This window comes from Gopherus evgoodei, chromosome 6 (assembly GCF_007399415.2).
Source record: "Gopherus evgoodei ecotype Sinaloan lineage chromosome 6, rGopEvg1_v1.p, whole genome shotgun sequence".
Taxonomy (NCBI): Eukaryota; Metazoa; Chordata; order Testudines; family Testudinidae; genus Gopherus; species Gopherus evgoodei.
In genome coordinates this window covers 110116004-110141410 of record NC_044327.1, presented here as the reverse complement: position 1 = coordinate 110141410, position 25407 = coordinate 110116004, and the positions used below count along the sequence as shown (strand labels likewise).

The 25407-nt window shown below is 43.8% G+C and overlaps 1 protein-coding gene across 5 annotated transcripts in view; it reads right to left on the bottom strand.

The window, feature by feature from the left end:
* The window catches only part of CPLANE1 (ciliogenesis and planar polarity effector 1), a 180158-nt gene that overhangs the window by 9354 nt on the left and 145397 nt on the right, over positions 1-25407 (bottom strand). For 3 of the 5 annotated variants that reach the window (XM_030565920.1, XM_030565923.1, XM_030565922.1), the window contains 10 exons: positions 25163-25324; positions 21929-21959; positions 21085-21216; positions 20374-20539; positions 14885-14965; positions 8397-8458; positions 7758-7925; positions 5608-5729; positions 5163-5246; positions 1650-1793 (listed from right to left, as the gene is read on the bottom strand). In XM_030565920.1, coding sequence (XP_030421780.1) covers positions 1650-1793; positions 5163-5246; positions 5608-5729; positions 7758-7925; positions 8397-8458; positions 14885-14965; positions 20374-20539; positions 21085-21216; positions 21929-21959; positions 25163-25324 — 1152 coding nt within the window. The remainder of the gene's footprint in view (positions 1-1649; positions 1794-5162; positions 5247-5607; positions 5730-7757; positions 7926-8396; positions 8459-14884; positions 14966-20373; positions 20540-21084; positions 21217-21928; positions 21960-25162; positions 25325-25407) is intronic. The other 2 variants (XM_030565924.1, XM_030565921.1) reach the window with 1 other exon arrangement.

Genomic DNA, 25407 nt, shown 5'->3' with positions numbered 1-25407 from the left:
GAGTAGCGGGTTGGGGAGCGAGAGTCCGACTGGTGCCGTGGCGAGGACCAGCGCTGGGACCGAGAGCGACGTCGAGAGCGTGAGCGATGTCTCAACTCAGAGCACCTGCAGGATCGTGATTTTGATCGGTGCCGGTCCGCTACGCTGACAGACGGCTATCTGGTCAGGGTCGGCTTGCCCATGGACTGCAATACCCGCACCGGCGGTGCCGGGGGTAGGGGTGGTGCCGCCTCGGTGATGGCGATCCAGTCCCTCGCTGTGGAGAAAGTTTCCGGGGTAGATGGCAAAGTGAGCTCTATCACGGCCGGTGCCGGGGAGCTGTTAGGTGCCGGACTCAACGGCCCTCGTGGGGCTGGAGTCGACGGTACCGGTTTCGGCTGTGCCACGGCAGGTATTGGTGCCGGGCGGTCAGACTTAGGTGCAGTCTCTGGCTCCAACGCTGGTGTTGCCGTCTGACCCTTCGCCATCTTCGACCTCGGGGAGAGGGAGTGGCGTGGAGTCGATTTCGGTGCTGGTGGTGGCCAGTGCCGGGAATCCTTAGGCGTACCGGTGACGCCCGGTGCCATAGGGGTGCCTCTGCTCACCGATTGGCTTGTGCTCGGTGCCGAGGGCGACAGTGTCAGGGCCGCTTCCATTAGGAGCTGTTTTAACCTAAAGTCCTGCTCCTTTTTAGTTCTTGGCTTAAAAGCCTTGCAAATTGGGCACTTAGCCGATAAGTGCAATTCCCCTAGGCACTTCAAACAGGAGCCGTGGGGATCTCCTACTGGCATCGGCCTATGACAGGCCAAGCACTGCTTGAAACCCGGTGAGCCAGGCATGGGCACCGGGTGCGGGGAAGGGGCTACCCCCCGAACCCCGCAACACTTACTAACTAACAACTATAACTATGAACTATAACTAAATCTAATGAAATATATATGTACAATAACAGTTAACTACACTACGAATATAACTAGAAGAGACTACGAGTAGCTAGGGAAGGTGGAGGTCAGCTAAGCCGCACTCCACTGTTCCAACGACTGACCCGGGCGGTAAGAAGGAACTGAAGGGTGGCCGGGTCAGCTGGGGTATATATCCGGCGCCATAGCGGCGCCACTCCAGGGGGCCCAGCCAACGCGCCGAGTGTTGCTAGGGTAAGAGTTTCTCCGATGAGCGTGCACGTGTCGCGCGCACACCTAACTGGAATGCATATGAGCAATCACTCGAAGAAGAACAATTTTAGAAAAAATAGTACCTTCATACAGAAATAGCAAATAGACAGGACAATGAAACAGAGTTCAGGGCCGGCTCCAGGCACTAGCTTATCAAGCAGGTGCTTGGGGTGGCAACTCCGGAGAGGGGCGGCACTTTCACGTATTCAGCGGCAATTTGGCGGAGGGTCCCTCTCTCCTGCTTAGAGCGAAGGACCTCCAGCTGAATTGCTGCAGATAGTGATCGCGGCTTGCTTTTTTTTTTTTTTTTGGCTGCTTGGGGCAGTCAAACCCCTGGAACCGGCCCTGACGGAGTCACACCACATGAGGCTAGTTTGAGCAAGGTCTCCACTCCATTAAACTACTTAAACGCCATTGATACTAGCATAAATCTGGGTAATGGAAAGGAGACTTAGGACTCAATATATCCTAAATTTCTATTTCATTCCTTTTCCATACCTTGTCTGGCCAAATTAGGTCTTCCTTTGCTCAAGCCCTGCCTCTGGCTTGCATTGCCTTGCAACCATGTTCTCCTCCAGTTAAAATCTGTCAGCATTCCTCTGAGAGTGACTTGGGATGTTTGGTCTTCAGGCCGAATGGCAACTTGGAAAAGAAAAGATTTTTTTTTTTTTTTGTTACTAGTTTCACACAACAGAGCAGTTAATGTAAACCAAGCTCAAAAATTATTGCTCAAGACTCTTCTGTGCCATAGAATCATAGAATATCAGGGTTGGAAGGGACCTCAGGAGGTCATCTAGTCCAACCCCCTGCTCAAAACAGGACCAATCCCCAACTAAATCATCCCAGCCAGGGCTTTGTCAAACCTGACCTTAAAAACCTCTAAGGAAGGAGATTCCACCACCTCTCTAGGTAACCCATTCCAGTGCTTCACCATCCTAGTGAAAACGTTTTTCCTAATATCCAACCTAAACCTCCCCCACTGCAACTTGAGACTATTACCCCTTGTTCTGTCATCTGGTATCACTGAGAACAGTCTGGATCCATCCTCTTTGGAACCCCCTTTCAGGTAGTTGAAAGTAGCTATCAAATCCTCCTTCATTCTTCTCTTCTGCAGACTAAACAATCCCAGTTCCTTCAGCCTCTTCTAAGTCATGTGCTCCAGCCCCCCAATCATTTTTGTTGCCCTCCGCTGGACTCTTTCCAATTTTTCCACATCCTTCTTGTAGTGTGGGGCCCAAAACTGGACACAGTACTCCAGTCGAGGCCTCACCAATGCCAAATAGAGGGGAATGATCACGTCCCTCGATCTGCTGGCAATGCTCCTACTTATACAGCCCAAAATGCCATTAGCCTTCTTGGCAACAAGGGCACACTGTCAATTCATATCCAGCTTCTCGTCCACTGTAGGTCCTTTTCTGCAGAACTGCTGCCTAGCCACTCAGTCCCTAGTCTGTAGCAGTTCATGAGATTCTTCCGTCATCAGTGCAGGACTCTGCACTTGTCCTTGTTGAACCTCATCAGATTTCTTTTGGCCCAATCCACTAATTTGTCTAGGTCCCTCTGTATGCTATCCCTACCCTCCAGCATATCTACCACTCCTCCCAGTTTAGTGTCATCTGCAAACTTGCTGAGGGTGCAGTCCACGCCATCCTCCAGATCAATAATGAACCGGCCCCAGGACCAACCCTTGGGGCACTCCACTTGATACCAGCTGCCAACTAGACATGGAGCCATTGATCACTACCCACTGAATCCGACAACGATGCAGGCTTTCTATCCATCTTACAGTTCATTCATCCAGCCCATACTTTAACTTGCTGGCAAGAATACTGTGGGAGACGGTATCAAAGGCTTTGCTAATGTGAAGGAATAACACATCCACTGCTTTCCCCTCATCCACAGACCCAGTTTTCTCATCATAGAAGGCAATTAGGTTAGTCAGGCATGACTTGCCCTTAGTGAATCCATGCAGATTGTTCCTAATCACTTTCCTTTCCTCTAAGTTCTTCAGAATTGATTCCTTGAGGACCTGCTCCACGATTTTTCCAGAGACTGAGGTGAGGCTGACTGGCCTGTAGTTCCCCAGATCCTCCTTCTTCCCTTTTTTAAAGACGGGCACTACATTTGCCTTTTTCCAGTCATCCGGGATCTCCCTGGATCACCATGAGTTTTCAAAGATAATGGCCAATGGCTCTGTAATCACATCCGTCAACACCGTTAGCACTGTCAGATACAGCGCGTCCGGCCCCAAGGACTGGTGCTCATCCAGCTTTTCTAAATAGTCCTGAACCACTTCTCTCTCCACAGAGGGCTGGTCACCTACTCCCCAGCCTGTGCTGCCCAGTGCAGTAGTTTGGGAGCTGACCTTGTTCATGAAGACAGAGGCAAAAAAAAGATTGAGTACATTAGCTTTTTCCACATCCTCTGTCACTAGGTTGCCTCCCTCATTCAGTAAGGGACCCACACTTTCCTTGACTTTCTTCTTGTTGTTAACATACCCAAAGAAACCCTTGTTACTCTTAACATCCCTTGCTAGTTGCAACTCCAAGTGTGATTTGGCCTTCCTGATTTCATTCCTGCAAGCCTGAGCTATATTTTTATACTCCTCCCTGGTCATCTGTCCAATCTTCCACTTCTTGTAAGCTTCTTTTTTGTGTTTAAGATCAGCAAGGATTTCACTGTTAAGCCAAGCTGGTCACCTGCCACATTTATTATTCTTTCTACACATCAGGATGGTTTGTTCCTGCAACCTCAATAAGGATTCTTTAAAATACTGCCAGCTCTCCTGGACTCCTTTCCCCCTCATGTTATTCTCCCAGGGGATCCTGCCCATCAGTTCCCTGAGGGAGTCAAAGTCTGCTTTTCTGAAGTCCAGGATCCGTAATCTGCTGCTCCCCTTTCTTCCTTGTGTCAGGATCCTGAACTTGACCATCTCGTGGTCACTGTCTCCCAGGTTCCCATCCACTTTTGCTTCCCCTACTAATTCTTCCTGGTCTGTAAGCAGCAGGTCAAGAAGAGCTCTGCCTCTAGTTGGTTCCTCCAGCACTTGCACCAGGAAATTGTCCCCTACACTTTCCAAAAAATTCCTGGATTGTCTGGATTCCTTCTCCTGCTCTAAACATTTGGAATTTCACTCTATTTTAGAATCTGAATTTTGATTAAGAATAGCTTTGCAGATGTACCACAGGCGCTCTCGAACTCATTTTAATCATTGAGGAGTGTGCACCACTGCCACAGCAAACATGGAGGGCTGGAGTCTGGAAATTGGTACACAAGAAAAGAGGCAGAACAATGGGTTCCAAATGCACAGCGACAAACAGATCTGGAAAAAGGCATTTTTTCTAAAGTTTTGCCATTTTCTGCAAAACAAATGCACAAAAAGTTGACTATTTTCTATGAGTAGTATCCTATGACTGCTTCCACTCTCTTATCATAGTTATATTTACTGTTTGTACTGCAGTACTACCTAGATGCCATAATTGAGGGGAAACAGCAGTACAGAATGGGGAAGGGACTTGCTCAAGGTCGCAATGCTAATTTGTAGTAAAGCTGGGAATTGAACCCAGTTCATTGCTACTTTTCTCCTGTGCTGCCTCCTGTACACTGCTTCATAAATACTTGAGCTTAACTATTTTCCTACTATGATTCATAAATTCCATCTCATAGAAATGATGAGATAAACAATGCATTTCAAGGCACTTACTGAACTTTTCAGGCTGTTAAAGGGCATTCAGTCATTGGCAGAACATGTCAAAACATTTAAAAATTCAAAATTTGTCAGTAAAAAAAGAGGGGAGGGACACTTTTGCCCCATTTTTCAACCAGTTCTAGTCTTGAGTACTATGCCATGTAAAAATACCACCTGAAATGTGCAGCAATAATTCAGAAATGCAATAATTTTGTCTTATTGTTTAAATAGTTACTTACATCAGGGTTTTTAACGTCTTTTAAAACACAGCACTATTAAACTTTTAGCTGAAAAGCACCATTTCTTTGTTCTGTATAGCTTACCGTGCCTAGAATTAACAGGATAATGTCTTGCATTTCTAATCCTCCCTTTGGATATATTCTTCTGTAATACCACAGTGGCAGTTCCTAAAAAAACACGTACAAACCAATTTTACTGCAAACAGTTTTAGCATTGTGTGTAATACATATGGTTCTCAAAAAGGAAGAGAGAGAGTCAAGTAAGTGCCTGCTGCCTGGGTTCTACACTACCCTTTATTATGGGCTCTGGACAAATTGCACAATCAAGACCTTCATGAATACAGAAAGGAAATGTGAAACAGTCAAATAGCTGACATCCTATTTGAGAGGCTAAAGTCATTATAATGGTGACATTCTCATCTTCAAAGAACAATCCAGATCTTGAGTCTGGGGCCTGCATTATACCATAAGCTTGTTAGCTTCCATGTACAAATGGGAGGGAGTGGGGAAGCAGAGTTACAATTCTTACCCCCAGATTGAGCTAAACCCTGAGGTGGAGTGGAATGGGATCTTGCTTGACCAAAGTCAGATTTGGCAGCAGTTCTTCTCCTTTCAGCTTGACTTGCTGATAGACTTCGACTACCAGGACGACTTATAAAGCAAGAAGAAAAAAATACATATTTACCACTGCTAGCAACATACAATTACATTAATACAAATGTACTGCAATAAAAAACAGACTATGTTTTAAACAATAATCTCTAGGGGAGGATATTTAATTATTTGTAACATTAAATGAAATATCATTATTTCCTACAAGGCAATAAGCAGTGAAGTACAAAACAAAGCAGAGTTATCTTGGTGATCTAAGCCACTTCTGTGAAAGTCTTTCTTTCTAGAAAAGGAGACGGGGTATAAATTCAGGAGGCTCTGCTGAAAACCAATATACGTGTAAGCAGGGTCTGCATGAGCTCTCCCCTGACAGTTACAGATGAGCTGGAGAAGAAAACTTCAGCAACCGACCTTGTTTGCACAGACAGACACACCTGCTCTGCTTATGTGTGCAGCATCGTCGGACTGCTTTGCCCAAAAGATCACTTTTGGCTGGTGTTGGATCACAAATCATTCTGATATTGAGTGCAGTGGTAATAAAGCGTTGTTATCCTTGTGTGAATCAAGGATAGCAGAACTGTGCTTGGCATACCCTGACTGAGGGACTCACCCTCAACTGAACGGCACTTGCAATGCAAGAGACTAGGGGGCCAAAGCCCAGTTGAGTTGAGTGATGGTGGGGATGGGTGTTTGTACCTGGTGGTGTGGGTGCCATCTAAGAATCCTAGCCATCATTTGACTGGTCTCTCTCTCCACTTTATATGACAGAGCTGATTATTTTGTTGTGTATAAGTAGAGCTGAAAACACGAATAACCAGGCCTAAACATTTGACCTGTGATGAGACAGCATCTTTGGTGAAAGCAATTGCCTAGCCTGCATTGGCAATGAGACTCCCCCACTGAGAACAGAAAGCTGTGTTAAGTGGTGGGACCTCAAGACATCCTAGAGGGAGCAGAGGAGCAATGAGCGGCTGGCAGCACAAACAGAGCAGCCAATCAGGCAGCCAGTGCAGCTAATGGAGCGGCCAGCTGAGCAGCCAGAGAGCAAGGAAAATGTCTTCCACCCCTAGCCTTCGCCCCGCAGCGGGTGGGAGGTGAACTCATGTGAATGCACCTCTGGGTATTCACTGACCAAGGACAACAACTGTGAGTGGGGTGCAGTGGAAGGAGAAGTGAGGGGCATTTTAAAGGAAAATTTAGTTGTTGGACTTAAGAACTTGAGACAAAAGACACTGCCCAACCTACTCGGAGGAAGGTATTTTACTCATGTTTTTTTGCTTATGAATCCTGCTTGCAGCATTTTCCTAAGTTAAGGACAGGTTTCTTTCCCCCTTTTCATTAAAATTTTCTTTTCTACACTCAGACTCTATGCTTGCAAGAGGGGAAGTATTGCCTCTTAGAGGCACCCAGGGGGGGATATGTAATTTTTCCAGATTACTGGATTGAGGTTCAAGCCAGTTCTGTGTTGTATTGCTGAAAAGGAACCCCCTAGATATTGAATCCAACCTTGTTGCCGCCAATTCCACAAGGCAGAAGTGTTACATATGCAACTACAAGTAGGATCAGGTAAGTTGTTCAGCTTTTACTAGTCTAGGACTTTAAAAAAAAAAAGTGGTGATTGTTACCAGATGTTACAGGGCTTATGGACTCTCAGGAACCACCAGATTCTCAGCTGTGCTTGGTATCTCCTGGATGCAGGCAAGTTGGGGTGGATTTGAAGGAGCTGATTGCAGCTCTGATTCTGGGGCTGGTTATCTGGCTATGGTCTCCAAGGGGTAATCTACAAGCCATGCCAGAACAGCAGCATTCAATGCCCTGTTTTCTGGTGCTTGCCGGGGGATGGTGTAGGAGTTAGCTATACTAGCTGTGTGCTAGCTGGAGACTTCCACACACCAGGAGAAGCATCAGCTAGAGAGATCCAGCCCTTTTGCCCACTGCCATTACATTTAACTCATTCGAATTTAACCCATGTCACACAGGATTCAAGATGGTCATCTCAACTAACAAATCTGATGTGCATTTGGGAGGCCTGTACACCAAAGTATGTTTGAATTGTAAATATGTTACCCCCTCGCAGATGTGAGGTGCTGCTTTCTGAAATCTCGAGGGGATCTCATTGTTTTGGACAATGGTCTGAGTTCACTTGCAGGAAGCTGCACTGTCTCGGATAACATCTCATTCATTAGGGAAAGCGCTTGTGAGACTCTAAGATTATGATGCTCAGACAACAGGGCTCTTTGGAGAAAAAGAGTAAGGCAAAAGTTACACATTAGTTCATTATATCATTCAGTGAAATTTATTTATTTTATTTTAACTTGAGTTGTTTTATGGATTCCTCAGTTCACTTTTGTAACATCCTTTTACAATGGTTACTGAAAAACTTTCTGCAATCACTGAACTCAGTTGCAGAAATCTAAGGTATGTTACAATAAACAGCTTCAATAGAATGAATCAAAATATTACATTAAAAATAGTTAATAGAATACAAAAATATAGAACAGAAAAAGTTAAATATTCAACTTTCTCCCAAAGACAATTTAATGAGAATTCTGACACACACTGTTGGTGATTTTTACATCAAAAGTTATTAATATCTGAAACTCCAAAGTGAAGACAGACATAATTAGCTAGGCACTGAGACTAGGACAGAATGGTTAAATGTAAAAGTACATAAGAACTCCCAAAATGACACTCTCTGTAACTTACTTATCTTTTTCATCTTTCTTTTTCTGGCTCAATTTGATTTCCTTTGCAGACACACCAAATTGCTATAAAAGAAAATGAAAACAAGCATTTAACTTGCTATACATTTTAGTTCACCTTCTAAAAATCTTTGAAAATACCTATGAGCATAAGAAGAGCCATACTGGGTGAGACAAAGGGTCCATCTAGCACATGACGGTGGCCAATGCCAGAAGTTTCAGAGGGAATGAACGGGGCAATTTGGAGTGATCCATCCCCTGTTGTCCAGTCCCATTTTCTAGCAGTTGAAAGTTTACAGATATCTGGTGCATGGTGTTACATCTCTGACTATCTTGGCTAATAGCCATTGATGGACCTATCCTCCATGAACTTATCTAATTCTTTTTTGAACCTAGTTATATTTTTGGCCTTCAGAACATGTGTTGTGTGAAGAAGTACTTCCTTTTGTTAGTTTTAAACCTGCTGCCTATTAATGGCTAATAGCTTTTGTTTTAAAAATTATTTAATATTCCAAATATACCCAAAAACATTGTGAACAGTATTAAATGTGAATTCTTCTTTTGAGTATGTGCTCATGTGTATTCCATGCTGGTCTCTGATGTCAAGACACCGGTCTCCATCTCCCCAGCACTAGCATCCTAGAGTCAGTCTCCAGAGAGAGGACGCCAGTCACCGTACCCTCGACGTCATTCCCCAGCACCTCGGGACTGCTCCCCAGCCTCACCACAGCCGGCAGGAGAAAGACAATGGCTCCTCCTTGGCCTTTGGACATGGAGTCATCTTCAAGCTCCAGAGGTGAGTCAGCTCCCCCACAAAAGAGGCGATGTCATCCTGCCTATGCACCGGATTTCCGTGCAGGGCTATCTATGGGAGTTTGGCCTCCAGGACACTTCAATGGCAAGATTGGAACCCGGGGTGGGGGGGAGAGGGAGGGATGGGGGTTCACAGCATTATCCGGGCCATTCTTTCAGCCACTGTCATCAGTGGTCTCCCAAAGATGGGCTGCAGCACTACCTAATCAGGTTCTAGAGGCTGACTGAGGCTGACTCAGGCTGCGACCATGGCTCTGAATCCTTGGCAGTACGGCCGGTAGAGACCACCTCCAGAGAGGTGGAAGATCCAGTCCCTCCAGTAGTGGTGGCATTCTCCTCATCATCCCCAGATGAGGTGGTTATGGGCCCCATGATCCCACTGCCTCCAGGTGACTTTAGTGCTCACCAGGAGCTACTTAAAAGATTTGCTACCAACCTGGGACTGGAGGCAGAGAACCTGAAGGAGCCCATGAACAGCCTATTTGATATTTTGAATGCAAAGTGGCCTTGCCAGTAAATGATGGGGTGGTAAAGTTGGTGAAGGCACTTTGGCAGACCTCATTGTCTCTGCCCCAAATATTCAAAAGGGCGGAGAAAAAGTACTATGTTCCCAATAAGGGATTTGAGTACATGTATTCTCACCCTCCCCTGAGGTCCTTGGTGGTTTCCACGGCTAATGAGCGGGACATACAGGGCCAGACAAGCGCCACACCCAAAAATAAAGATGTTAAGCAGCTCAATGCTAAGCTGCTAAGGAGATAAGAATTTAATATTTGAGACTCAATGACACAATTTAAGGATTCCCTGCCTCAGGAGTCAAGGCAAGAGTTTCTGGTCATCATAGACAAAGGGAAGTGGGGGTCAGGACCTCGCTCCAGGCAAGGCAAAGGGGGGCCTCTGTCCCATCCTAGACCTGCAACACTCAACAAATATCTCAAGAAGCTGAGGTTCCAAATGGTCTGCATGGTCTACATCAATCCCTCCCTGAATCCAGGGAACTGGTACACCATACCCTTGATTTGAAAGATGCGTATTTCCACATCTTCATTTTCCGTGGACACAGGAGATTACTCAGATTCGTGATGGGCCAGAGTCATTACCAATTTACAGCACTTCCCTTTGGCCTGTTGAGTTTTCACGAAGTGCATGGCAGCAGTTGCAGCCTATCTCAGACACTGAGGTATATAGATTTACCCACACCTAGATGACTGGTTGATAAAAGACCAATCACGGGCTCAGGTTCAGCACAGTATCAACGTCATACAAGCCACCTGTCAGGCTTTGGGACTCTTAATAAAGGAACAAAAGTCAATGTTAGTCCGGGTGCAGAAAATAGAATTTATAGGTAGTATTCACTGCATCTCAGGACTGGGCCTTCCTTCTGGAGACCAGGTTCACAGCTATGGCAGACCTAATCACCCAGGTCTCAGCTAGCCCACTGACGACCGCCCATGTGTCTCTACAGCTTCTAGGTCACATGGTGGCATGTACCCATGTCGTGCAGTACGCTTGACTACACCTCAGGTCACTTCAAATGTGGCTTACGTCAATCTACTCCCTGAGAAGACATTGTTTAGACTTGATTCTAACCATTCCATCACCAGTTCTGGCATCCCTGATGTGGTGGTAAGATTCAGACTCAGTGCTGACCCGGGTACCCTTTGCAATCCCACAGCTCATGAAGACTTTGCCATCGGATCAGAGGCATGGTGCCCACATTAGCAACATCAAGATCAAAGGTCTCTGGTCACAGGGAGAGCTTTCAAAGCATATAAATGTAAAAGAACTCAGGGCAATATCGTTGGCCTGTGAGGCGTTCCTTCCACAACTCTGCAAGTCAGTGCGGGTCTCAACGAATAACACAGTGGCAGTTTTTTATGTCAACGAGCAAGGAGGAACTAACTCCAGGATCTTTTTCCAGGAAGCCTCAGACTCTGGGAGTTTGGCATGAAGCAGTCCATTCACCTGGAAGCATCGCATCTTAGAATGGGTTAGCAGATCGCCTCAGCAGGTCCTTTTCCTCTAACCACGAGTAATCTCTCCACCTGGCCTTATCTTCCACAGGTGGGTGACTGCTCAGGTGGATGTTTGCCACTGTAGGGAGCAGAAAATGCCATTGGTTTTGTTTGAGGCTCGGTCAAGGCAAGGGCTCCCTGTCTGATGCCTTCCTGCTATCACGGAACAACCACCTGCTATACGCCTTCCCTCTGATTCTCCTGAAGATCAAAGGAGACAAGGCGAGAGTTATTGTAATTGCTCCAGTGTGGCCACATCAACACTGGTTCTGCATGCTTCTAGATCTTGCAGTTGAAGCCCCGTGGATGCGTCCACTCAGGTTGGACCTAATCCTACAAGATTGCGGACAGCTTCTTAATCCAAACCTCACCTCCCTGAACCTGACTGCAAGGGTGCTGCATTGCTACATCTGGACAAGAGGGCCTACTCGGAACAAATCCAATCGGTCTTGCTAGGTAGCAGGAAACCCTCTACCGGAGCTACCTATCTGACCAAGTGGAAACGTTTCTCTTGTTGGGCAGCCGAGCGGAGCCTTTGCCTGACTCAAGCTTCTCTGCAGTCAATCTTACACTATTTACTTGGTCTGAAGCACCAAAATCTATCATCATCATCACTCAAGGTCCACTTGGCAGCCATCTCAGCATTCCAGCCTCCGATCCAAGGCAGATCAGTCTTCACCGATTGGGTATCAAAATAAGTTCTTCAAAAGGTTGGAAAGGCTCTACCCATAAGTTCGCGACCCAATTCTTCCTTGAAACTTAAACCTGGTCTTATCCAGACTCACAGGCCTCCCTTCTGAGTCCATGGTGTCTTGCTCCCTGCTAACCCTCTCATAGAAGGTCACCTTCCTAATGGCAATTACTTCCTACCAGAAGGATTTCAGAACTTCAAGCCTTGACTTCAGGTCCTCCTTATCCTTCTCCTCCTCATCCTTCCTCCAAAGATGGTGTCGCAGTTTCATATCAACCAAGACATCTTTCTGCCTGTGTTCTTCCCAAAGCAACACAGTACAGATGAAGAAAGTGTCTTCATTCTTTGGATGTTAGAAGGGCCCTGGACTTTTATATTGACAGGACTAAGCCATTCTGCAAGTCAACACAGCTTTTCGGGCTATAGCAGATAGAATGAAAGGGCTCCTTATGTCACCCCAGAGAATCTCATCCTGGATCACAGCCTGCATCCTGACTTGCTATGAGCAAGCAAAGGTACCCTCCCAGCTGCAGTAAAGGCCCATTCTACAAGAGCACAAGCACTCTCAGCAGCATTCCTTGCTCAGGTACTGACTCAGGACTGCAATGTGGTCGTCAATTCATATCTTCCTGGCCCACTGTGCAATTACCCAATGGGCTTGGGACGATGCCAGTTTTGGAAGAGCTGTGTTGCAAATGGTATATCTGTGAACTCTTGGCCCACCTCCAAAAGCACTGCTTGTGAGTCACCAGACAAGTAATGGACATGAGCAAGCACTCGAAAAAGAAAAAACAGTTACTAACCCTCCCTAAGTCTTCGATATGTGTTGCTCATGTCCATTCCATGACCTGCCCTCCTACTCCACTGTCGGAGTTGATGACAAGAAGGAACTGGAAGGGCACGGGGCCAGCGGCATGATGCATGAGCACAGGCCTCCAGAGGGCACTGGAACCAGCCCTATGGATACCATTGAGGGGAAAATCTCTGTCAATTATACATACGGTGCGCACACACCTGACATGGAATGGACATGAGCAACACCTCTCAAAGAACAACAGTTATGGAAGGTTAGTAACCATTTTTTTTACTAAGCAATTGTGTTGTACTCTCTCTTTGAAGCTGTCTGGAATCTGTTACTAATATTTACATTTAGGTTTTTGCATTTAATAGTCATGTGTTTAACTCTGTGTAATGGTTTCCAAAAAGCCCTGAAATGACAATTCTAGCCTGGTCTTCAGCAAAGAATTAAACTGCGGTGCCATCACTGTGGCAGGCCCAGTACCCTCCTCTACAAAGCCCGGGACAGCAGGTGTATCAGAACAGGTCCCGCCTACAAAAATTAAGAAAGCCAGTGAGCTAACTAGTAAAGCGACGGGTAGTGGGTAGTGCTCACCAGGGAATTGGTAGTGCCGGTAACGGGCGTAATATTATAGCTCTCACTAACCCTACTCAATAAAACCCGAATAATTCAGCCCACCAGGCAAACTTAAAAAAATTCCTAAACTATATTTTAACAAGTATAAAACAAGCAAAAAAAAACAACCCTCTAAATTGGTCTAAGGTTCATAATACCGTGCAAAAAAACACCCCTCCAACTTTTATAGAAAACTTTGTAAAGCATTTTGTACTTATAAACCCCAAGGCTGCGGACACACAGTCCATGGTCAGGCTTATTTTTATCTCTCAGTCAGCCCCAGACATTAAGAAGCGGTTGCAACAGCTCAAGGGCGCTAAAAAAAATTCCCTAAAAAAACTGGTAAGCGTGGCCACCCGTGTGTATAACACACAAAATAAAGTTCAAAAAACCAAACAGGTAAGGATGCTAGCACCCTTTGTAAACGCTGGAAGTAAAAAACAAGGGGGGAAGGCGGGAACCTCCCAAGTGGCAATCAAAAGCGAATCACGGGGGGGCCCCAAGCCGCGCTAATAAAATGTCATTATTGTAAGCAGCTTGGTCACTGAAAAAAAAAGTGCCCAAACCAATGTACCAAACGACAGCCCCGACCTCAACACCAAATGGCTGTAGAAAAAAAAAAGACGCTGTCAATAGTAAAAAATAACAGCGACCCAGGGGTCCACATGTTACCTATTCAAATAACTTTACCACTTATGTTTGTTCCTCGACAGACTCCCAGGTCCATTCAACTTTAAAAAAACCCACTTGTCTTCTGGACTCTGGGGCTGCCCTCTCCACTATTACTGCCAAGCCAAAAAAAAAACACCCTTACAAATAAAAGCATTTCAATAATTGGTATAAGCAAAAAGCCATTTAAGTGTCCTGTATTGCAGAAGGCTGCTGTAAGAATCTCTGGTGTTTCAGCCTCCCATGCATTTTTGCTAGCTCCTGCTTCCCCAGTTAACCTCTTAGGCAAAACCTGCTATATAAATTACGTGCTCAGATTTTCTTTTCAAATAATAAAATTATTCTTCAATTGCCTCAAAATTAACTCCCTCAGCTATGTGCCGCATTAACCCAGGCTACCAAAAACCCAATTCTGCCTGCAAGTCCAATAAACCTGCCTGAACAACTCAGACAAAAGGTACACGTCTCCCTGTGGGGCACTTCAAAAGCAGACTTAAGCACTCTCCAGACAGAGCCTGTACAAATAACCCTGAAGCCAGATATTAACATTCCTCAAATCCGGCAATATCCCATCCCCCAAAAAGCTCTGCTGGGCCTCCAGAATCTTATCAACACATTCCTATGGTTGGAAGTGTTGATTTGCACTAAGTCCCTCCATCCTGCCTGTTAAAAAACCTAACCTAAATCCAGAGGAAAAACCGGTATACCAATTTGTCCAGGATTTGCGTGCAGCAAATAAGGTTGTTCAGGCTAAACACAATGTGGTACCTAGGTACTGCTTGTTATTCAGTAATAAATCTGTGTAATGCCTTTTCTCTAAATCAAAACAGCTAAAATATCTTTGCATTTACATAAACAAACCCAAAGACTGGGAGAGCAAAACAACTAACCTGGACTCGGCTACCCCAGGAATATGTTAAGTCTCCAACTATTTTCTCCTCCATCCTGGCACGTAACTTAAAAACCACCATCTTTGGGACAAGTAAAAAAAATAAATCAAACTTTAAAACTTAAACTCTCTAAACTGCGCACTCTAACTGGGTTAAAATGGCTTCAAGCCCTGCCTCTGGCCCTTCTGGCAGTTCAAACTGCCCCCAGAGGTCGGCTCCGTCTCTCACCCTTTAAACTTTTATTCAGCAGGCCATACACCGGATTTGCTAATCCAGAACCTATAACTAATTTAGCCACTTGGGATAACAAAAAACTAACCAAATATGCTGTTTCCCTCCAAACTACTCTCACCTCTCTCCACAGGTACGCAGCACAATTTCAGTCCCTACCCGCTAATGTCCCAGCTCACCGGATCGCTCCAGAAAACTGGATCTATGTAAAAAAGTAAAAACACAAGCCTCTCCAACCCTGGTGGGCAGGCCCTTTCCAAGTCCTCCTTACTTCTCACACTGCAGTTCGAGTGCAAAAGCAAAACACTTACATTCATCACATCCGAGTCAAGCTAGCCCCTAGGCCGGGGCCAAAAGCAAACAACTCCAGACCTCAAGGAAGCCTCGCCAGCTCTTCCCACCGCAACCTGGAAGACCCTGAAGCAGACAATACCTAAAAGGCTGAGCCTCTCAAGGAACTAAAGATCCTGTTCCAACAAAATAAGTCCTAAAACTTTAATAACTATAAATTTCTGGGTGGTAATACAATGGTTACTTGCTTTTAGTTTGCCCTTTGTACATGCCAATCCCCACCCAATGGTTGAGTCCTTATAGCAACTGGCCACATTGGGACACCTGTCTAATTGCTGGCTGTGCCACCAAACTCGTTCTAAAAAAAAATACAGTTGTGGGCTGTTCCTGCAAATCTCGTCGAAGTACTCTCCTTGCAGGTAGTACAAAAAACTAAATAGGCATGGGTAGGGGAATACCAGTATAATAAATACGGAAAAGTGTCTAAAGTTTGGCATTATTACTGGGCGGCTAAAAGGGTCCCTCTTTTTAATATCCTTGAAATTAAATATAACCTGCCCCTTTGTTTAAAAAATACTATAAAAATTTTAAAAAAAGGTAGGCTACCTTCCCCTTAAAGCCTGTAACCAAACGCTTCAGTTTAATGTCAAAATTGAAACCTTTTCCCCTTTAAATGTTTTTAAAAATGCCCAAATGTCCCCTTGCCTCCTCCATGGGGCTTTTACTGTAAAATCAACAGGCATTCTTTATCAAAAAAAATGGTTCCCCTCATTCCTCCCGCTGAGCCCCATAAATAGCACACATACGTTTTATATAAATATTTACTCTGGCACTATGTTGCCTCACCCATCCCTTAAAAAAATGTCTAAATACCCACAGCCCATGGGATCGCTTGCAAGTTTTACAGCTAATTTGTTTGCTGTTATGTATTGTCGGGGCATCCTAAATGCTACCCATGCCCTGGAATGCTTAAATATCTCCCATTAAATGTGCCAGGACCGCATAATAGGTACCCCCAAGCAGTGGAATATGTCAGTAACCCAGCGCCACCAAGTCACGGGTAATACCCTTACCCTCTATTTAAAACCCCCCGGCTTGTATTTTATCTGTAGCCATAGCGCCTACAAGGCTCTCCCTCCCGGCTGGCAGGGTCGGTATGGTGTGGCCCGGGTGTTGCCTAATGTCCAAATTAACAACACGTTAAATTCTAGTCAAATCCTCAACCTGGAAAGCTATTCTCACAAGCTTTTTACCCCCTCCATAAAAACTAAAACCAAGCACGCCGAAAATCCCTAAGTTGTCAGGCAAACAGAATTCCATTCATTTGTTCGTGTGCTCATTCCTGGAATAAAAGGTAGCTAAACTGAAAAAAGCAATTGTAAACATTTCTGCAAAGCTTAAAAAAACAGCAAATGCATCAATAAATGCTTTTCAAATATTGCAACAAAAAATTAATAAAGTAATAAAAATGGCTATGCAAAATAAACGTATATTAAATGCTAAATTGGGGGGGCTTGTGCTTGCATCAAAAAAATGCTGTTTTTATGTTAATCACTCTGGCTTAATTTAAAAAAATTACAGGCTATTAAAAATGCTGCTGTTGTTTTCCATGCTGTGTCTCTTAATCACACCTTTAAATTTAAAAACCTTCTCCCAGACCTTGGGTTATGGTTTACTGGTCTTTTCCGTATAATCGTTAAATAAATTATTTTCTTCCTGTTCTTCTTATGTATTGTTTGGGTAATAATGCAATGTGAAAAATATCTATGTAATACTATAACCAAAAGCTCTGCTATCTGTAAAAAAACCCAGTATCTGTCTCTTAAGTTTAATCATAAATTACATAACGGGCCTGTCATAAACAGATAGCTAAGGGTTAATGTCTCTTTCACCTGGAAAGAAGTAACCTGAAACACCTGACCAGAGGACCAATCAGGAAACAAGACTTTTTAAAATCTGGGTGGAGGGAAGTTTGTGTCCGAGTTCTTTGTCTTCTGGCTGCCTCTCTCTCGGCTATGGGAGGATTTCTGCCTCTTGCTTTCTAATCTTCTGTTTCCAAGTTGTAAGTGCAAATATAGTAAGGCAGTAAGGTTTCTATTGTTTTTCTTTTGTATTTACATGGGTATAGTTGCTGGAGTGCTTTGAATTGTATTCTTTTTGAATAAGGCTGTTTATTCATATTTCTTTTAAGCAATTGACCCTGTATTTGTCACCTTAATACAGAGAGACCATTTTTATGTACTTTTTCTTTCTTTTTATATAAAGCTTTCTTTTTAAGACCTGTTGGAGTTTTTCTTTAGTGGGGGACTCCAGGGAATTGAGTCTGTGCTCACCAGGGAATTGGTGGGAGGAAGAAGTCAGGGGGAAATCTGTGTGTGTTAGATTTACTAGCCTGACTTTGCATACCCTCTGGGTGAAGAGGGAAGTACTTCTGTTTCCAGGACTGGAAATAGAGAGGGTGGAATCCCTCTGTTTAGATTCACGGAGTTTGCTTCTGTGTATCTCTCCAGGAACACCTGGAGGGGGGAAGGGAAAAGGTTTATTTCCCTTTGTTGTGAGACTCAAGGGATTTGGGTGTTGGGGTCCCCAGGGAAAGTTTTTGGGGGGACCAGAGTGCCCCAAAACACTCTAATTTTTTGGGTGGTGGCAGCTTTACCAGGTCCAAGCTGGTAACTAAGCTTGGAGGTTTTCATGCTAACCCCCATATTTTGGACGCTAAGGTCCAAATCTGGGACTAGGTTATGACAGGGCCTGACAATCTGGGCCTGTCAGGCCCTAAGGGGGGACTGTAAAAGTTCAGGTAGCCCCCCTTCTTAATAGCTTACAAGCAGCCAGTAGGCGGAAGCAAAAGCCTCACATACACAGTACCCTGAACTTTTAAACTGTTTTTTTCTCTTCTGCCTCAAAGCAGAGAAAACTTGCTTCAAACCAGTTTTTACTAAACAAATAACAAAAGCCCAAAGTTCAACACCTACCAATCAAGTGTTAACACGCAAAGGTCTTTGTTTAAATGTGTATAAAAGGTTTGTAAAATTTGTATAAGGCAAAGTCTTTGTACCAAGGTGCAAGGCTCTCTTTCTTCTGCAAAATAAAGCATCTTTTCCTTATCCCTGTCAGGCTGTTATTGGCTCTCAGCTAGGCAGACCCAATATTTCGATAACAGGATGCATTTACTTTTTATTTTCTTAGGTAACTATCTCTGACCTTTATGCCTAGCACTTACATTTTATCTTTCTGTAGTTAATAAACTTACTTTAATGTTTTATTTTTAACAGTGAGTTTGTCCAAAGTGCTTGGGGAATCTGCTCAGATTACAAGGGCTGGTGCATGTCCACTATCCTTTGATGAAGTGGCGAACTAATTAATATGGGCTTGCATTGTTCAAGAGAAGGTCTTGAGCAGTGTAAGACGGTACATTTCTAGGATGCTAGGGGGATTTGCTGGTGTTTCCCAGTGTATGGTTCCTAAGTGGCTCAGAGAGCATTCATGTAATTTTGCTGGGTGTGTCCTTGCATGCAGTGGACTGGCCCATGGAAAGGTTTGCTGCTTGTCACTAGCAAAGGATCGTGAAAGACAACCCAGGCTGGAAAGTTAAGGGGGCACAGCAGTCCCCGCAGTTTCAGGCTGTACCCTGGGAATCCTGTTACAGTTTTCCAGCAGTAAACAAATTCATATGAAAGCATCTTAGTAGTGGCTGTAATGCCAAAATTCTCCCTCTGCCCTACAAGATCGGAGGGTGCCAGGCAGACAGTGGTGGGGCTTGTAAAAGCCAGTGAAATGGAGACTGACGATCCAGAGAAAAGCCCTGGCCCTAATTCTTAGATCCCCAGCCAGCTGAGTTGAAGGAATCTCCCTCTTTTGTCGTCTCTGGCTACTAGTGGTTTCCGGGGTAATTTCTCTAAAGTGAATGTTGAAGCCCCTCTGAATAATGCCTAATACTCTTGTATCTAACCCTTCTCTTGTAACCAGGCCTCTCCTGTAACCGGCCCTTGTAACCGGAGGCCATAAGAGATACAGGCCTCGTTTCCTTTTGATAGAAATGATCTTTGAGGCTAGCTATTCGTTCTGAAATAAATCTTGTAGGTTTTATACTGCTTGTGGTTGGGGACTAGAAATCTTTTGGTTTCTGCCAGTAGGGAAGCCAAGAACCCGGATTCTGAATGTACTAAGCACTTATGATTTCAAACTGAACAGTGAGTTGTCTGAGTCTATGTGACACACCCCTTCATCTTTTGATGGGAAAGGTTCCTTCTAACACATGCCAGTCATCCAGTTTCTCCTGAACCTCTGTGTAAAACTGAATGCAGCCATGCATGTCTGAATGCATCACTGTCAAGGACAGTTTCCAATATTGCCATATTACCACCATTTAAAGCATGTCAACATCTGACTGGCCTCATACATTAGAGCTCAGATTTTTCAATCAGTCCTGTTTCCCTTTGACGGCAGAATTAATAAAGGTTCAGGCCTTCTTAACAACAAACGTTTACTGCTCTTGAAAGACAGGTATCTCCTAATGAAAGAAGAAAAACTTGTCATCTAAAGATATCAGACACTCTTCCATTGTAGTCAGGGGGTGACATATCATGAGAATAACCCATTTGCCTCTGACCTTAGTCACTAACAACAAGGAAGAGTGAGAGGAACAGTTAGAAACATCCTATTGTTTACTAGTTTCAGCTACCTACCTACCACCCTTGACACAACTAGGGTGGTATTCGTTTCTCAAATCATCATCATCTTTCTCAAAATTCAACAGACCAAAAACCTAAATGTAGGAAATTTTGTAAACACACAGTTATCCAATGAGTTTTCCAAATAATCACTGATTAACAAACATCACTCCAGACTTACATTACCCAACTCAGCCTTAGTTTATACCAATCCATGAAAAGAAATTCGTATTTTTTTGCCACACTAACTTTATTAAAGCAACAGTGCCTATTCCAGACACCCAGTAATCTTACCGTATTATTTCTCAAATTAAATGGATTATATTCTCTCTCTCTTTGTTCATCCAGTTTTTTAAGATATTCTGCCAGTCTTTTCTTTCTTTTTCTTTTCATCCATGCTTGTATCTCTTTTCTCTCTCTTTCTGTTTTTGGAGACTGTCCAGCTGCAGTATCATGGATTCTGAGGACAGGTATGAGCGTGAAACAATTCAGTATGTGTCTTTTAAACTATAGTTATGAGGGTCACATGAAAACACAGATATATAGTGATATACTAAAATTCAGACACAAAAAGGCTAAATAATGATCAACTGGAATAGTCATTTATTATATTATTATATAAAATGGTCCCTTCTGGCCTGAAAATCTCTTGAAGAGTTAGTGGACACTTACAATGTTTTTCACCAAAATAATTTGTTCCTTAGGGAAATGTATATCTCCCCTGTTAAATACATATTTCATGGAAGCTAAGTAGATTGTATTCACTGTTTGAATACTAGGGCAACTGAGTCAATGGAAGTGCACTCATGCTTAAAGTTAAGCATGTGTGGAGATGTCTCTTAAATTTAACCCTACAAACAATGACATTTTATAACACATTTATTTAATCATGCTAGTTTTAACCAACAAGCTGCTTGTTTTATTAGAGTTTTAAACACTAGTGAATTTAAACAATTTAATGTACTCAGTACAAAGCAGAAGTGAAGACGACCGCTATATTATTACCTGGAGTTATTTCTAGCCTGTGTTTTTGTAATGCCCAGTTCTGAAGTGGAAATGCCACTCTCTGTTACAAGATCATGAATAACATCAGTAATACCACTCAGTCCAGTAATTTGCAGGGGATTGTCTATGAAACTCAAATTAAGGAAAAAACAATGTTGTTACTAAAACAGGAATACATTTCCAAGAAAAACTAAAATTAAAATATCTTAAAATCTTCACTTTTGAGCTCAGGTGGACAAGAATATTCTCCTTATTCAAGAACTAGTTACCCACACTCTTGTCTACCCAGTTGCCCATATTTCTACATGTGTATTGTTAGAGTTGCACAGAACAATAATCTAGGTGTGACACACATCAATCCATTTTCATTCAATGGTTAAATACCTCTTCAATACAGAACTACAGCCTGCTGGGTTGCATTTTTATTCAATACCTTTGTAATGATTTCATTGTGTTAATTCTGCTTTTAATATGATTATTTCAATGGAAGCTGTGTGCTTGTCCAAAAGCAAAAATTACCCCATAAAATAATATAAAAAAAACATGCATAAACACTAGTAATGTCTTTCTTAAATGCTCAAAATGTACAAAAGAAACAATTTTTGGCGGACTGCATGGTGTCTTATATAAATCATGTTTATTCGAATCGTATTAGTGCATGTTAGGTTATTCTGATCTAGGTTACGTATATAAAACTGCCTAACTAGAAAAGCATTACACATATGCCTAGATTTCTATATAGATAAGATTTCCAGTTTGATGCTCCATTTTTCAGTAGGCTTTTTAGAAATACAAAGTTGGCAATGTAGTTTAACAAAATCTGCAATTATTTCAAAATACTTACCTATCACCTAAATCTTCATTTATATGAATGTCTGAAATAGAAATATCTTTAATCAATTAAAACGTAAACACAAGTATTAACATCTAATTTCTATGCAAATAGAACAAGACATACAGATTTGTTAGGTGAAATATAGACTTTTTCAAACTGGATATGTTAATATTATAATGAATATATGTACTATTGTGCAGTCTTAACTACCCTGTGCTCATGACAGGATTTGGGAATACATTATCTATAGGGCCCGACCAAATTCACGGCCGTGAAAAAATGCGTCATGGCCCGTGAAATCTGGTCTTGCCCCATGAAATTTGGTCTTTTCTGTGCTTTTACCCTATGTTATACAGATTTCACGGGGGAGACCAGCGTTTATCAAATTGGGGGTCCTGACCCAAAAGGGAGTTACAGGGGGGTCACAAGGTTATGGGGGTCACAAGGGGGATTGCAGGGGAGTATTGCCACCCTTACTTCTGCGCTGCCTTCAGAGCTGAACAGCTGGAGAGCGGTGGCTGTTGGCCAGCCGCCCAGCTCTGAAGCCAGCACCCCACCAGCAACAATGCAGAAGTAAGCATGGCAATACCATACCATCCCACCTTTACTTCTGCGCTGCTGTTTTCAGAGCTGGGCAGCCAGAGAGCAGCAGCTGCTGCCTGAGGGCCCAGTTCTGCAGGCAGCAGTGCAGACATAAGGGTGGCAATACCATACCATGCCATCCTTACTTCTGCACTGTTGCTGGCAGCTGCTCTGCCTTCAGAGCTGGGCTCCCGGCCAGCAGTCTCTGCTCTCCAGCTGCCGAGCTCTGAAGGCAGTGCCTCTACCAGCAGCAGTACAGAAGTAAGGATAGCAGTACCGCGACCCCTTTACAATAACCTTGTGGCCCCTGCACAACTGCTTTTGGATCAAGACCCCTACAATTACAACACAATGATATTTCAGATTGAAATAGCTGAAATCATGACATTTACAATTTTAAAAATCTGATGACCATGAATTTGGTAGGGCCCTAATCATCTAGCATCACTATTACTACTTAGTGGTCAAAGACATTCAGTGTAACAAAGATCAATCTTGGCCCTTAGCTTTGTAGTTACAGCTCTACTTTTAAATACAATTTAGTAACAATTATATAATCAGTCTGGCTTTTTATATCGTTTGATGTTCACTGCTTATAAGCAGATTTCACTTGGGAGCTGAGATTTGAAAACAGTGGTGCCAACACTTTTCCTGTTGTGCCCTGCTTTATCAGTATTGGAATCTGTCCGTGACTCCCTCCATTACTGAACAATTGGCTCAGCAGAGGAGCTTGGGGCAGAACTGGGGAGGAAGGAGCTGGGGCTCGATGTGGAGCTGGCCTGGGGAGAGAGAGCGATAATGAGGGCAGAGCTGGGCTGGGGCCGGAGCCAGGAGTGGAGCCAAAACAGAGAGAGGAGCCGGGGCCAGGAGTGGAGCTGGGAGGGGAGGCAGGACTGGGGCCAGGAGCTGAGCTAGGGCCAAGAGCTGGGTCCAACCTGTGGCTAGGGTTGGAGCTGGGAGTGGAGCAGTGACCAGAAGCAGAGCTGCAGCTGGTGCCGAAGCTGCGGCTGTGGCCGGGCCTATGGATGGAAGCAGAGCTGCAGTCAGGCCCAGAAAAGAGCTGAGGGCAGAGCAGTGTGGGGTGGCACTCTCTCCCCAATCTCCATGGAGGCTGGCCAGGGCCCCATCACACCCCTCCATAGGGGGCACTGTTTTAAACCCATTAGCGAGGCTGCTACAGCTTGAGAGCTAGATTCATAGTCACTCACCAAAAGTACATATAATAACTAAGAATGTGAAAGAAGAGAAAGGCAAGAGAATTGACATTGCACATACAGCAAAAGAGAACTGTAAAGTCAGTACAAATATTTAATTTGCACATTGAAATGAAGCTAGATGAAATAAAATGAACATTCAGGCTAGGATACAGCTAAGGGAACTGGTATTAGTGACATATAGCAACACATTTCACTGCCATGTAGTGGACTGGAGTTAAATTCTCATCTCAGGTCACTGGGCAGATAAAAAGGAAAGGATGCTGGCTTCAGAATCTGACCCAAAATTATTTATTTTCCTTCAACAACATTCTAATGGAGGTGTCTTTGGACATAACACAGGATATAATACCCCTCTGGACTGTCATCAAACATTAATGTACATCTGTACATTAAACGTATGTGCATGGGTTACAAAAACAGTGCTTCTACACTTCTGAATGCATAAATCAAGCAACCGAGAAAAGTTGCAAACTGATCTTTACGAACATATTGCCACCATGATACTTCACATAATGCTAATGATCTCACCACACTAAGCCATGAGGACCTTTGTTGGGCTTGGCAGAGAGATTGTGTTGCTCCTTTAACGGAGGTTAGAGAGCCAGAGAGTTACCTGCAACATGGAGGAAGTTCCATCCCAGGTCAGCATGGGGATGCTGACCTATTACTCTTCCCTGAGGTGATGGGAAGAGTGGCGAACTGTTTATGCTCATATCTGAGCAGTGAAAGCCCTCTTTTTCCCTGGACAGGCAGAGCACCACCCACCTGTTCAGCAATATAAGTAGTTGAAATACCAGGTTTTCATTACGATCCACTTTGGACATTATGCTAGTTTCTCCTTTTGGGGTTCTGGGAAGAAGTTTTCCCTCGCTGCCAGTTTGGCAAAGGCAAAGTAGTTTTTTTTTTTTTTTGCATTTCCCACAGTGGACTGGAGTTTTGGGGGAGGAGGGAAGAACAAAAGGGGGGGATTGGGCTATGATGTCACAACTCATTATGTAAGTGTAGGTACTCCATAGGGAATGGATACAGTGATCAGATAAAATGGGCTGGGAAAAAAGACTTAAAAGAGGTACTCATTGAAAGAAGGAAAACTGTGAGAGGGCAGGTTGCTGTGAGGTCGGGACTCCTATGACTGGGTGTGACAGGTACTCAACCCTCCCCCATTTAGCTCCATTAACCCTCATTCAAGGGGAGTGGAGGAGGTCCCGACAGTCTCCCTGAGTATTTGTAAATGATTATGGAATTACCTGCATTGTACAATTTTATCTGCTGGGTACTCCCAGACATTTAGTAATACATTTGCAGCCTAGTTAAACCACACCCAGTGTCTCCTCCTCTCCTTCCAGCATAGCCAGACAATGAGAAAGATTGTAGCAACACAAAGAAATGTGTCTACTTGCTTTTTAACAAGCAAAGGGGGAAAAGGGTAAATTAAAAATGATACCGGATGATGACTTTATATGACTCAGAAGGTTAGCAGATGAAGTTGCAGGAGAAAGAGAGTGAGCTTGCAAGGCTGTATAACGGGTTACAGAATATTCAGGTCTTGAACCCTCCTCTTCTTCATCCATAGGATCTTCAAAGTCCACAGAGCTCACATAATGTGCTGATGCAATAGAAGAATTAATAGACACAGTAAGTAAAACATAGTAAAAAATCCAGACAAAAACCAGAAAATGCAGTGAACTA